The sequence below is a fragment of the Ambystoma mexicanum genome, chromosome 2p (assembly GCF_040938575.1).
Source record: "Ambystoma mexicanum isolate Mex_15411 chromosome 2p, UKY_AmexF1_1, whole genome shotgun sequence".
In the NCBI taxonomy this organism is placed as follows: Eukaryota; Metazoa; Chordata; class Amphibia; order Caudata; family Ambystomatidae; genus Ambystoma; species Ambystoma mexicanum.
In genome coordinates this window covers 577,064,366-577,079,769 of record NC_090923.1, presented here as the reverse complement: position 1 = coordinate 577,079,769, position 15,404 = coordinate 577,064,366, and the positions used below count along the sequence as shown (strand labels likewise).

Sequence of the window (15,404 nt, the reverse complement as noted above, 5' to 3'; positions counted from 1 at the left end):
GGATAGCCAGGTCGCTAGGGTTGCCCGTTTCTTGGACCGGAGGTCTAGAAGTTCCTGGGAGAACCATGTGTTTGAGTGTTTGGTGGGTTCGGCTTTCCGGGCGACTAGTAGGGCAATGGCCTCTACTACCTGTGTAATGTGGTGTTGAAGAAAAGTGCTAGTGTGTTTGGGTCATTGGAGAAGGGGGCTCTTAATGATGAGCCTAGTAGGTGGGGTCGGAGTCTCTCTTTGGTGAGAAGGCGAGCACTTTTGGTGGATGAGGAGGGGAGTGGTATGGCAGGAGGTTTCTGGAATTTGGGAAGGAAGAGGGTGAATAAGATAAGGTGGTGGTCGGTCCAGGGGAGGGGGGTTTTTGCATTAATGATTGGAGGGCAGTTGTGGTGTACTAGCCAGTCTACGGTCCGACCTTCGATGTGTGAGGGCTCGGACATGGAATGTTTTAAGGCTAGGGTTCCTAGAGATTTTGCAAGGGATTGCGTGGCGTGTCATTGGTGTCGTGGAGCCCATGATTGAGATCTTCTGCTAGGATGACCATGGTGAAGGCCTTCAGGTTGTCATAGAGCAGGTGAGTGAAGATTGAGTGGAAGTGTGCATTTGGACAAGGGGGTCAGTAAACTATGTGAAGTCTGATGGTGCAGTTGTGGGAGGTGTTAAATTTGAGGGTTAGGAAGTCGCAATTGCTTGTGCCTGATTGTTCGATCTTTCTAACAGAAATGGATTCCTTTGCTATGAGGCCTACCCCCAACGCCTTTGGAATGCAGACGGTCTTGTCGGAAGATGGTGTAGCCGGTGGGGAGGGCGTGTGCTGTGACTGGATCGGAGGCTTCATGGAGCCAAGTTTCTGTGATGGCCAGGAAATCGAGGTTGTGCGCAATGATCTGGTCATGTAGGTCTAGGGCATGCCCTGGGAGGGAGCGTGCATTAATGAGAACACAATTAAGGGTAGTGTGAGGGGGTGGGGTGTCGATGTCGGCTGTAGTATGAGTGATGGGGCTAGGTGGAGGAGAGAGATGAGCTGTATGAGTGGAGGGCGCGGTGGAGATAATGGGCAGTGTGGTGGTAATGGGGTGGGCAGTTGCACCCACATAACCACATGTGGGGATGGAGGTCACAGTGGGCATAACGGTGGTTGTATGACCTTCATTAGTGGTGATGGAAGGGTATACTGTGGTTGCATTTGAGGTGGCTAATATAGGCATGTTGGCAGCAGCAGTAATATGCATGGCGTTCATGGGTAGTGCGGGCAATTTGGTGGTTAACATGGGTGGGGAGGGTGTCAGGGTGAGTGCTGGCATGTACAGTTACTTCCCCTGTATGCCCCCAAATGTGGGGGTTAGCGCTAAAATAAGAATGATAATAGTAATACAAATTATATTTGTTTTCATAACCACAATAATGCAAATAATAACAGTAATTATGCAATAAATTAACCATACCCAAATACTCAAAATATTTTCTTATAACAGTTTAACAAATAAACTATCTTTTTACTGAATGACACTGGTGAACTAAAAACCCAACAAAATAATACAAAATCAATGCCGCATTACAAACAATTGGGTTTTCTCCAAAGGGAACAAAAAGTGTTTGTAGAAGTAGGACACCACTAATGGATTAGTTCATATTTCAGTGGATGTGGACGAGTTCTGTGACCTATTGAGTATAATACGGAGTATGAATGTAACCCCGCAACACCATCACAACGGATAAGCTTACCATCTTATAGAGGTCTGCCACACTTATCTGGTCCGAATCAACGACCTCAAACTCTTTCCGCGGAACTAGATCCAAACCCAAATGCCTAAGAGAGAAGCGGAAAAAGACACGATTAAAGGGCACGTAAAACTCAAATACACAAGATGGAGGAACAGCAAGGACGGAAAGCATGCAGGTGGAGCAGGGTAGGAATGCAGGTGAAGAACACACATGCAATGCAAGAGCACACGAGAGGAAGGACATGCAAGAAAAAGTTGGGAAAATATAGAGCCAATGAAAATCCGGGAAAATCAACAGAAGCAGACTAATGTGAAGAAGAGGGTGTGGGGGGAGAAAGTAATGTTAGAGGCAGGGAGAGGAACTGTGGGGAGAGAAAGGGATGGGTTGAGTGAAAGAGAACCAAATTAGTCGAAGAGCAATGGCAAGGAAACAATGATAAGAGAGGGAGGAAATGAGGCCATGGATGGGCGATTTATCTGAATAAAATAATCTGAATTATTCATTTTTGTAGCACGCTGAATCTTTACAATCATCTCGCTCATTTAGATACATTGTCTCCAGGTTCATCCTTGCACTGCATTAATCATAACAGGAAACAGATGTCACGCACAACCAACATTGGGCAAGGAGACATGTACTCCGTTTCCTGGACCGAGGTCTGGTTTTCAGTCCGTACCTCCGAGTGACGACGACTGGCCGTAAGTGTTACCCTCAATTAAGTATTTACAACTACCTGCTGCAGCTGGGCCTGCAAATCAGACTTCATTTTCTTTCATGCTTCTAGTTAATCAGGGTTTCTGTTTCTGCACTCAGTGGTTTAACCATCCCAGCTCCTTTGGATCCTTACATTAGGACATTCCTCTTGTAACGTAAACATCTCCAGGTATGTCTATGTCAGGGGCCTGCAATCTTTGGCTCTGCAGTGCAGTGCAGTGTAGGTTTTGGACCACAAATCCCATTTGCTCTAGATAGCATAGTGAATGTTTAGGGTCATGGGAATTGTAGTTAAAAACATCCGGAGAGCCACATGTTGCAGAACCCTGGTCCATGTCATCAGTCACCCAACGATTATGGATGTCCTGAAGGCAGCACACAGTTGGTGTAGACCTTCAGGGCTCTGTGTTAGTGTATCTGATTTCACTGCTTGGCACAGGAATAAAGCACATACCACCTCGTAGTCATCAGGGAAATTATGACTCGAATCGGCTCTCTACATAAAGCTGCTGGTGTAACGGGGGCCCCTGAAGCCCCCGCGATGTGGGGAGCCCCGCCAGCACATGGCCTGGCAGGGTGTCTCACTTGGAGAGAAAAAAGAAAAAATATTTTTTTTCAAAAACATTTTCTTTTTCTTTTTGAAAGAAATTATTTCTGTAACAGAAATGATTTTTTTCTATTGTGTTATAGTTCATACAACTTTTCACCCATTTATATCACAACACACCAATACAAAATTACATAGCAACACTTCCTAGAATTTCAATAATTTCAACAGTAAGGAGAAAAAAAAGAAAATCACAGACTTAATATAGTAAAATAAAAAAACAACAAGAAAATCATAACAATAAAAAGAAACCCAGCAAATTTATAAATTTGAGCAAGACTTAAAACAGAAGAATATAAAATGCTGATACAACAAACATATGTGTTGGAAACCCACATATTAATTGACAAAAAGAAGGGTCAAACTGAGGGGTGAGACCGAACATAGTACCATCACTGCACACACAATGCCCCATAGGCCCGGCACCATTACCTGGCCCCAAAGCTTATTCAGAAAGGACACCTAGCAATCCTAGCAACCTAGTTCAGGTCAACTATCTAGGTCCATCAACAGTTTGACCTCCTCTTCAAATTAAGGTAAGCGTTTGTTAGCCACCTTCCAAATCTGGGTAATAGCAATAACCAGGCTATTACTCCTCCCAGTAAAGCACCTCAGCCAGAAGATTTCACTTTCAATATACATCTCATCATAATCAAATTTGGCAAAATATTTGTCATGGTCGATCTCATCTTCTGACAGCAGGTGAGTACATGCCTAGCTGTTTCCACCCTAGACCCATCTGCACATAGTCTGCAGGTTTTTCTCTCAACAGGTAAATCAATCCATGATCCCCGCACCCCCAAAACATTTAGATGATTGAGTCTACTATACAGGAATATTCTACGGTTAGCCTGTGATGGCATCAGTTTCAAAAAGTTTGGGGCTTTTTAAATGTGAAAGGCATCTTAGTATAAGTGCACAGAGAGATCGTGGTGGAAACCTTATCTTGTCTGGCAGCCCAATCCCACTTCTCTATGACATCCTTCAGCGATTGTAGCACTGCCCTTTCACTATGGTCCCATTTAGGTGACCATCAAATTTTATCAAAAAGTTTCAGATGTTTCTCCTTAAATGTATTCAGGGTGTCCATTTTACCTCCCTCCAAACCTTCCAGAAGTATATGCAGCAGAGTTCCCGAACGGGCAAATTTTATTTTCACATAGGGCATAGCTCTATTATGGTCAATCTGTGTGGACAGAGAGATGAGCCCCATTTCAAGCCGAACTGCCCGAACCGGGGTATAGTTAGTAAGTCCTAGCAATCTACGCCATATTATGCCTTTCATTACATCCACCCAATCAGACCAATCTGAGAAAGATGTCTCCAGGGCGTACAGAAACATGGCCACCAGCTTCTGCTTAAATTTATTAGTTATTCCCAGCAGACTATAGCCTGCTCTTTTCTTGGAAAAGGACATGACTGCTGTTAGGGTAGCCATAACTTTAGATCTTTTACTCTGTTGTACCATCGGATTCATTTTCCTTCTATCCCCACACACCCCATGGTCCACATATTTGTAAAAGTTAACTTTCCTTATCACGCCCAGCGATCACGGAATACCAGGCTTTTTGCAGCAGTTTCGGCCCACCGCCATGAATTGAGTTTTGGTCAGATTGATTTTTAGGCCAATATTTGGGGCATATTCGCAGATGGTTCTAGCACTATCACAGATTCCACTATATGTATTATCAAAGATAATAATGTCATCTGCATAGCAGATCCACCCAATTTTGTAAGAGCCAATTCAGGGAAAGGCGTTCACTTTTTCTTTGAAGATTCCATCAAAATCAGCCATAAATAGATTATACAGTATGGGTGCTAATGTGCAGCCCTGTCTTACACCTTTTGCAATAGGGACAGGTTCAGACATTGCACCCGCATTGTCCAAACGAATCCTGGCCTTACTTTCATCGTAAATCATCATACAAACATATAAGAGATGAGGGGGCATACCAAAAGAATCAAGTTTCGACCAAAACATCTTGCGCTCGACAGAGTCGAATACAGAGGAAAAGTCGACAAATAACATTTATAAAGGTAGCCTATCCTTACCATTGGCCTGCTCAATAAGTGAGCAGGCCAATTTCACGCTTCTAGTTAATCACAGTTTCTTTTGCTGCACTCAGTGGTTTAACATCCCAGCTCCTCTGGATCCTTACATTAGGACATGGGAATTGTAGTTAAAAACATCTGGAGAGCCACATGCTGCAGACCCTGGTCCATGTCACCAGCCACCCTGCACTTATGGATGTCCTGAAGGCACCACACAGTTGGTGTGGACCTTCTGGGCACTGTGTTAGCGTATGTGATTTCACCACTTGGCACAGGAATAAAGCACATGCCACCTCGTAGTCATCTGGCAAATTATGACTCGAATCGGCTCTCCACATAAATCCACTGGTGTAACGGGGCCCCCGCACCCCCTGTGGTGCAGGGGCCCTGGCAGCACATGGCCTGGGTGGGGGCTGCACTTGGAGAAAAAAAAGGAAAATATTTTTTTTCAAAAACATTTTTTTTTCTTTTTAAATTTACTCTGCCTTCATAAAGAAGATATTTCTGGAACAGAAATCGTTTTTTATGAAGGCAGAGTAACTACAAAAAGAAACTTTATTTTTGAAGAATGAGGGCTCCTCCCATCCCATGGCATGGAAGACCCTATCCTGGAGGCCTCCATGTCATAGGGGGAGTGGAGCCCTATGACTTCAAAAGAAATAGTTTATTTTTGAAGTCACTCTGCCTTCATAAAGAAATTATTTCCATTATGGTTCGGTCTTTAAGGGAAATAATTTCTTTATGAAGTCGGAGTGACTTCAAAAAGAAACAATTGCTTTCTGAATTAATAGGGCTCCCCTCAACCCCATGACATGTGCGTGTGTGAGTGCATGGTGAAAGGGTGCACACTTAAATGTACCGGTGGCTGCCTGGGTGTGTGTGCCTGTATGGCGAAAGGGTTCACACTTAAATGTATGGGTGGCCGGGTGTGCGTGTGTGTGTGTATATGGTGAATGTTGTGTGTGCTTGCGTTTAGGGCAGCAACAAAACCTACATATCTGGGGCTAATCCTTCAAATGTTGGGAGAGGCGCTAACTTTACAGGCGCTGGGGGAGGGGTAAACTTATTTGTTGGGGGCATCTAATTTCTTTACGCATTTTAATTAGACTATTCTAGTGGAGCTTCAATGTTACAAGCAGTTAGCTCTCTCATTTAAGTATGAAAGCAACCACTTATGGACTGTTGTGAGAATGAGCGGTCTCCTGTTCCCTCTCTACCATTCCAATCACTCCCCTGGCATGCAAGTACTAAACCCATATCACGATTTAAATTGCCTAAAAATTTGCCATTTGAATGCAGGTACTAACAGTGAAATGCTGTGGCGGCCGCTTTCCTAGGGCGGGGGGGCACCGCCCCCCATCCCCAGGGCCCCCACCGAGGCATAATTAATTTGGCCCCCACCGAGGCATAATTAATTTAAAGTTATAACAGTGATTGAACTAATGCGCTGCAGCAAATAAAATCCGATTCCCAATAAAAATGAAATACCATTCGTGACTCGTGACGAGGCTCAGTCAGCTGTGAGCTGTGCTCTGACCGTCTTCAGGGCCGGCTGCAACAGCGGGGCGCGTCCCGCTTTACGCAGCTTTTTCCTATAGTAAAGTGCGTGGAGCTCATAGCTCCACGCACTTTACGTAAAAACACTTAAACTAGGATGCTGGCGGGGCGCTTGAGTTCTGGCCCCGCCAGTAATAATATATGCGCAAACAGCGCAAGATTCCACTAATCAGAGTCGGACTGTATGTAGTGCTTGGTGCGTAAGTACAGAAATGTCATTGGCTGTTTCACAGCCAATGACATTTGAGTGTGGGAGTGGCCACATCGTGTGTTTCACTTCTCTCGTCGTCCCTATCCTGAGCAGTACCAGTCCAGAGTAGACCAGTCACCAGTGTGTAGAACTTAGTAGGTAAGTGTAATGTGTATGTAAACTGACGTGACACAGATTTCGAGTCGATTTATAAAACAATGCTGCACATTAACCACTGTCTGATGGCGCCTGTGCAATGGGGGAGGCAGATCTCGAGACAGCTGGGACGGGTGGGCCTATGATCGATGCCCCCCAGGAACACTGCAGATTGGGAAGCGAGGTCTTGAATGTCAACAGACAGGAGCGGGAGCCGCAGGTTATCAGTTCGGGTGACCATAACGTGGCGGCAACGCGACAGCGCATGGCCACTTTAAGGTCGTGTGATCTGTAAACAGTAGAGTAAGATAAGTCTCACCACTGGACGTAATATTAATGTTTGTGGCGTACATGCCTCATCTTTTCCTCCTTGCGGTGTGGGTTGGGAAGCGTGATATGATCAGTAGGCAGGGTCGCCACAATGGACAATTAATGTTAAGCGACTTTTTAAAGTGCCATGGGAATGTTTACAAGCCATTTTGAAAAGCCAAAGAGAAGACTTCCCAAATGAACACTTTCGTAAAAACGGCTCAATAAAACCTTGACTGATAATGTCTGACAGTTGCATATATTTAAAAAAAAAAAGAAAGCTCTGCAGGTTAATACATCTGCTCAGAGTCGGCTGTAGAAATAAGTATGCATTCTGCAGGTTAAAGAGTCCATCGCCGCATTTTAGCAACCTTCTGAGTGAGATGAATGCCACGTGATTTCAAGTACTAGGAAGCTTCGAGACTGACAGTAGACACTCTGTGAAAGGGTAAGGGGCCAGGCCAACACTATGTATGTTTCTCACACACATTGTTTCAACTTCTCGTCCCCATTCGCAGTCAAAGACCATTGCTACCTGTTGTTCACCTGTCATGCGTGACGTCATGACCCAGTCCTGGAATTTTAGCCAACAGCAGGTTGCCTGTTAATGCGTTTCTGCCCATGTAAATGGCACAGAAAACAGGACTACAGGTCCCAGAATGCAACCTGCTTGTATCTATAACACCACCACTGGCCTAGGCCACACATGTCGAGGGGGCGTTTGGCAGCACCATAAATTGCGCCTGTGGCCTACCTGGAACTTAGTTGTGCGGCTCGTGGTTGGCCATGCACGCCTCCTTCTCCTCCTCTTCCTGTGTGCTGGGTTTGCACAGCAGCGGGTGGAGCTCCGCACAGGCCAGCAGTTTCAGCGGCTTCCAGAGATCCCCCCTGTCCGGACTGTCCCCCGGTCTGAACCCGCAAGAGAGCAGCCAGTAGGGCAAGTACCCAGCCAATGTCCATGGTGCGGTGAGAGCCGCAGGGCTCGTTCGGCCCCTGAGGGCATACTAAACTTTAATTCCCCCAGCAGGAGCTGGAATGCATTGCAGGGCCTAGTAGTTGCACCGTCCGTGCCGCGTGGCTACTAGTACTAGTCCCTGCTGCATCAATGCAGCAGGGACTAGTAGCCGGCACGATCAGCATTCAGCTCAGCTGTGGCTCTCTCATTGCTAGCCTAGCACGAGACGAGACCTCAGCCGACTTGTCTGGGCTGGCTCTGGTCAGGACTCGGCATAGGCGCTCTGGGTCTGGATTCCAGGCCTAGGGCATTCAGAACCTATAGGCTGATACTAGAACATGCATAGTGTGGCATTCTTGAAGGCAGCAATACACAAATATTTTGTTGTTGTGCAGGTTCGATTTTTCCTCTTCTCTTTAGCGATGTAGCAGGAAAGAGCTGGCTTGTAAGAAATGCACCATAAAGTGCAAAATAAGTATCTTTTGATATTGTGCATGGGTGAATCCAGTATGTAAGGTACATCACCCGTTTTTGAAGCAGACGCAACTTTTATTTCTTTGAAAGGCTTCAGTATTGAAATTGGGGAGGTGATGACCGCATTGGAGCATCCACCGAGTTCAAGTTTTGTTGATTCTGGTAACTGCAAAGCCATGTTCATTTCAAGATGTCGAGCATTAGTATGTAAAACCTAATGCTTTTTTATGTCATATTTCAGTGGGTTTGGACAGTAAATTGCACATTTTGGAGGCCAATTTTCAAATAGTTTCTTTGGGGGAGAACCCCCCCAAGCCCCACTTGTGTGGTGTGGTACCAAATTACCCCGAGGAAAATTACGCCCCACCAGCTTTCAAACTCACCAGCCGCCACTGGGAAATGCTTTATGTTAGTAATTGCTGGGCTCTTATTAACAGAGAAACCCTGGGGCCGTTTAACATCTGTGTCCTGTTCTGTCCGGCAACTGCTCTGAAGGTCATCCAGGTCTAGACAACATAGCCCAAAATTTCAGGGGGGCAGGGGGACTGCATCCCATGAGTTGACCCATGGATGGCAGAGTCCCCTCAACCGTAACAAACCGTAACCACCAACCAAGCTGTGATCCAGTGACCATTACTGATCAGTGGGCAAGGAAGCACTGCAGTGGGTGTCCACAAAGGGAGAACATTCCCCAGCATTTCCGAACCATTTGTCCTGATGAAGATGGCCATAGTTAAAACGATCTATGAAACCGGTCGACGCTATAGGGCATGAGCTGGACTCATGCTATTGATGATCTGTTTACCTAAGTAATTGTTACAGACGTCACAAGTCTAGTGTGGCTTGACAATAAAATGAGGCCTAGTTTTTTGGTATTTTTGGTTTTTAGGCATCTTCACAATAGGAGTCAAAATGTTTTTTAACACCAGCACAAGTCAGTTGAGCTATCTAGAAGCTGACAGTGCACTGGTCAATAAAGGTGCAGTCAATACTGAGCTTTTGTAACTCAAGATTAAGACATTATCTAATGTAGAATGTCTAGAAATTAGGTACTAGTGACTTGTATCTGGCCTTTTATATACGTATTTGTGAATAGGGAAAGTCTCTTTAATCTATCCCTCTTAGATAGGCGGTGCAACACCCGACCTCTAGGGAGAGCCTTTCAGGGATAGGGACAGGGTGTTCTTCTAGCAGGTACAGTCTGTATGTGTGTGTGAATGTACAATATTAGTAAGTTTGTAATACCCACACAGTATGCTACTTCTACGTTTTTCTCCAGAGACCGTTATAGAGTGTTACCAAGTTGCATTTTAACGGTAGGAATGCAAGATAGACCAACTGGTCATAGTCATTCCCTTAGTGTTACAGTATATTGCATTCAAACACATATTTATATCTTTCCCCTAGTGGAGTGTGTGGCATACCCCTTCAGCAGTACGTTTGTGCGTATTGTTCAAGCATGATAATCTAGGCTGGCCCAGAGTGTGGCGCGACCTGTGATTTGTTGCCGAGTTGGGGGGGGGGGCCTCACCATTGCTCACAGGTGTTACACCACTGCTTAAAGCGGCATAACTTAATCAATAATATTGGGTGAGGGTGGGTCTGAGTTTTTCTCAAAAAGCTATGCAATGTACCCATGTAAAAAGGGATGTGTGTTAAGTTGGTAACTAACAGTTTAATATTTAATTTTAATCGAAACAATAGCTTTACATTACTGTGACTGCTGTATCTTTGGCTATTTTTAATTATTGTCCTACATTTGCGCAATGCACCTCACTTTTAGGCAGGTCCCTTCTTCTCTCCTACACAAACTTCTCATTTCCACTCCCAAATCACCACCCTAGCCATCCTACACCCACATTACTAACACCTCAAAAAGCTATGAGTGACTCTGCACCCTGTGAAATGCACTATATAAATTGTCAATATGATTCTATATATTGTAACACTGCATCCTGTTAAGCCATTAGACAGAGTGTGAGGCCATGTGATGCATACCTAAAAGAATCACTTCAAAGAAATACCAATGTTGTCAGATAAAGAAACTAAAGCACAGCGATGTAAAGTGATTTGCTCAGGATCACATACTGTAGTCAAGTGGATTAGCTTTCCTGGTTGTTGAATTTATAATCATGTGCGACTCCATGAATGGGGATTAATTCCACGTGACCACCACTCATAAGGTCTCAATACAAGTACAGCGGTGCACAAAAAAAGTTTCTAATGCAGTGTTAACTCAGTTACTACAGCATTACCGCTGCATTACCACACAGCCATACTACACATTTGATGGCGAGGCAGAGGAAAACACATCCAGCAAAATGCAGGAGGTAATTCCAGTGCCTTACCACCAAAAATCAGCAAAATTGGTGGAATAACCGACAGCAGAATTACTGCCGAAATCCCGATGAAGTCCAATGGACTCCATACATGAGGAATAACACCACCATACCACCACTTGTAATCCAGCGGTAATTCCACCAGACCAATTGGCAGTAATGGTAGTTCTGTTTGGCAGTATTCTGGCTCATTTACCACCGGAGTACCACCAAACTTGTAATGAGGACCATAATCAGGCAAATCTAGTGCTGATACAATTGGCAGTAACTGTAAATGGGTATGTCTGTATTTCTGTGGGAAATTGTATGGACTCGTAATGGCCCATACATCTACTCACATCTCCTCTTAAGTTTTACATCAAAAGTATCGCTGAAAGTGAAACACAGCACAACTGAGAATGTCTATATGCAAAATGGTTACAAGGCAATCTATCTCTGTGTGTGTGTGAGAGAGAGAGTCACAGATAAAAATCTTCTTAGGAAGGAAAGTGGTGTTTGTTCTTTCGGAAGTCAATAAAAGAATCATCACAGCACCCAGTGATGTGCAGAGAGAATACAATCTGGAGACCCATTTATAATGTGCACACATTCTGCCACTATATTCCTGTAAAAGGCTTACTCCCAAATCGCCATCTAGTAGATCCAATCCCCTTTGCTTATGGGGAACAGGGACATATCCCCATCTACTGGGTTATACTGCTAAGGCCATATCTTAGCCACAGACTTTAGAGTTATAATTATCAGATTACCCATTATCAGTATGGGCAAGGGGTATAGCATGGACTATTTAGTTACATCATAATTGTCTAAATGAAAAGTAACTCCTGAGTAGGAACATTTTGAAGGCCAAATGTTGACAACCTAATGGCCACTTTTGTCATCTCACTTCATTCCTTCATTTACACTAATTTCTGAAAAACACACAGAACAAGAGCTATTGTGTTGTCATTGGACGTTATGAGATTTTCTGCTGTTCTTGTGTGTTTGATGTTTTTGAGCTCATGACATTTTGCTCCTTAACACAACAGCAGAGTTTGATTCTCCCAATGTAAATACTGATCTCCGAGAAGCAGATGTAAACAGTGAAACGCACCTGGAGGCCATGACTGGTGGAGTAGCTTAATGTTTGATGCTAAGACCAATATATATCATACCTCTCACCTCACCTGCATTTTGGATGTATCATCCACTCACACTCACGGCACGTTCCATACCCATCCATTGATGTCATTGGGTGCTCAACCATCAAAAACAATGTATTTCACCAGCCTTGCAGTCTCCATAGGTTGAGTGACATGAGATCTACAGAGTGCGGGTTGCATTGGAAAAAAAGGTCTAAATATCGCTAAGTGGCCCCACTACATGTCTGACACCTGTTGGGTGTCCTGACCCACGTTTGAGCTATCATGCTGCAACATTTGGTGCTGTGGGCTTAGAAAATCCAAGATGGCCTAAAAGCCCACATGTGCGCCAGAATCTAGGAGAACCACGCAGTTTGTGCACACTAAAATGGTTGCCTAACTTGCCACCCAACAGTGCGAGCAGGATGGGCCGGGGTGCCATGAGTGAAATGTGTGCCAAAGGAAAAAACGCACTTTAAAATCACCTTTTGTTTCCCTGAATCCCAGCTCAGAATGCCCATTTCAAACATTGCAGAATATCCATCAATCTCACTGAACACCAGCAGACATTTGACAGAATAAAGTCTTGTGGGCATAAAAAATCGGGAAAGAGGATGAGCCTAAAATAATGTTCATAGCAAAACTGGCTGAGCTGTGGATTTCAGCAGGTTAAGTAAATTTGGACTGAAAGACACTAAAAATCTAAATGTTTAAAAGAAATGAGTGACCTACTTTTAGTGTCACATAGGTTGCAATTGTTTAAATGTCATAGTTTTAAACTTAGAATCAGCATTCTAGCTGCATGCGTAAAAATTGGAAGTTTGATTTGGACAGGAAAACTGGCAGCCAAAGAGACATTTAGCTGAGGCCTGGCTTAAAAAGAGAGGGAATTTTGCCCACCAGCTACCCCCGAGAGGAGTTGAGACTTGCACAACAGCTGTGTTCCTAGGCCTAGCTGCCTTTTGCTGTTCCCACCAAAAGGGATATGACACTTCTCTGATTGAATTACCTGGGCTCTGCAGGAAATTGAACAAAGCCCTGTCCTGACTCAGGCAAATGTTTTATTATGGGGGTCGTAAAAGTGGCTTCCTCCTGGAAGGAAAGGGGAGGAACACTGCCTGTGAGAGCAAGCTGCTTGGCAGAACTGGAAAAACCAGAAATTCAACCTTGTGCTGGGGGGAAACCACACCCCTTTGGGGCCAGAACATAAATCTAAAAAGATGGATCATTCATAGAGCGGACTTGTGAAAATTTTATAAGTGATATCATGATTCTTGTGATTTTTCTGTGCACATTTGAAGATGTGTTAGGACCCGGTGGTATGTTCAGGGGGGTTTTTAGCGGAAAAGAGGATATTACTCTAAATGTATGTATGTTAAAAATCTGACACTCCACCACCTAATGCCCACATGCTTTGCGAACATTTGTGTAAATGCGGGGACAAATCCAATATTGGTAACCCGACCAAAAAGTGAAATATGTTGCCATTTTTTAACCCAAGCTCCTAGAAACGACAGAATTGGAACAGGGGCTACCATCAGTAAATGCATGATGTGTGTATGCAATGCCAAACAACTGTCTATCGGGGAAGTATGTATTTGGATCAGATATAGATTGTGTGTAAAGTTGACAGGGGTGGGTTCTCTGTATCATAAACAGACCTCATCATGATGACACTTCATTTCATTCCCCCAATCAAGGGGAAGAGGAGGAAGTGGCCAATGACAAGTGGAGAGGGGTAGGGCCTAGAAAGCTAGCCTTTCCACCCACTTTCAAAACACATAAAAGCAGACAGTCAGGACAGGTAGAGACATTCTATTCCATCTGCTGCGGGACGCTCTGCCGGGAAAATCCATACTTTACCTCCATCAACCTCCAGAGAGCCAACACAGAGACTTCAATCTATCCACCTTCAGAGACCAAGACTTTACTTCAGAATTTGTAGCAGAGAGGTCAACTGCAAGCTAAATCCCTCTTTGGCAGGCCTCAAATCATTGCAACTATTCACAGCCAGGCAAGCTGTTTGAATTCTTTGCAAGAACTCTTGCCATTTGCCAGAAAGCAGTGCTGTACCCAGAGAAAGCAGAGCAGTATCCAGAACCAGAGGCCAGAGATCCAATTGTGTTGTCATTGGACGTTATGAGATTTTCTGCTGTTCTTGTGTGTTTGATGTTTTTGAGCTCATGACATTTTGCTCCTTAACACAACAGCACAGTTTGATTCTCCCAATGTAAATACTGATCTCCGAGTAGCAGATGTAAACAGTGAAACGCACCTGGAGGCCATGACTGGTGGAGTAGCTTAATGTTTGATGCTAAGACCAATATATATCATACCTCTCACCTCACCTGCATTTTGGATGTATCATCCACTCACACTCACGGCACGTTCCATACCCATTTATTGATGTCATTGGGTGCTCACCCATCAAAAACAATGTATTTCACAGCCTTGCAGTCTCCATAGGTTGAGTGACATGAGATCTACAGAGTGCGGGTTGCATTGGAAAAAAAGGTCTAAATATCGCTAAGTGGCCCCACTACATGTCTGACACCTGTTGGGTGTCCTGACCCACGTTTGAGCTATCATGCTGCAACACAGACCGCTGTTAGCAGAACCAGAGAGTGACCCAGACCGCTGTTAGCAGAACCAGAGAGCTGACCCAGATCACTGTGAAGTGCCGAGACCAGAACCGGAGTCCAGTCCAAAACCTGACCAGATCCGTGGCGAGGCATATTTCTAAAATATATTGTGAGTACCTAGCAGAACTGTGCAGAACCAATCTCTTAGTTAAAATAATATAATTCAATCTATTTTAATCCAACCAGAACTGCCTCCTAACTGTGACCTGTCATTTTTAAAAGCTGTCACCTGTCATTTTCTAGCTGCAAGCTGTAACCTGTCGCTTTGAACTTTTACAATTTCAAATCCGAAAAACCGTTTGTGCTAGGAACTTGGTTTAACTTTCCTCTGAAAGCTTAGAATCTTAGCTTTTCAACGAACCTAGAACCGTCTTGGTACTTATACTTTTGCAGTAATCATGATTCACGCATTCACGAATTTTACCGCGATTTGGTTAAACATCCAGCCACGTGTAACCATCAGCAGTCCTCTCTTTCTTTACTACTAAATTTCGTTTGCCTCTTAAGAACCATTCCTGAATCATTGCTAGAGTGAGCCTGGACTCATATTAACTAGATACCACTCACCCTGA

The 15,404-nt window shown here is 44.3% G+C and overlaps 1 protein-coding gene across 4 annotated transcripts in view; it reads right to left on the bottom strand.

Annotated features, from left to right (window-relative positions):
- The window catches only part of DOCK3 (dedicator of cytokinesis 3), a 2,582,899-nt gene that overhangs the window by 1,124,767 nt on the left and 1,442,728 nt on the right, over nt 1–15,404 (bottom strand). For all 4 annotated transcript variants that reach the window (XM_069644069.1, XM_069644070.1, XM_069644071.1 and 1 more), the window contains one exon: nt 1,717–1,801. In XM_069644069.1, the coding sequence (XP_069500170.1) occupies nt 1,717–1,801 (85 nt within the window). The remainder of the gene's footprint in view (nt 1–1,716; nt 1,802–15,404) is intronic.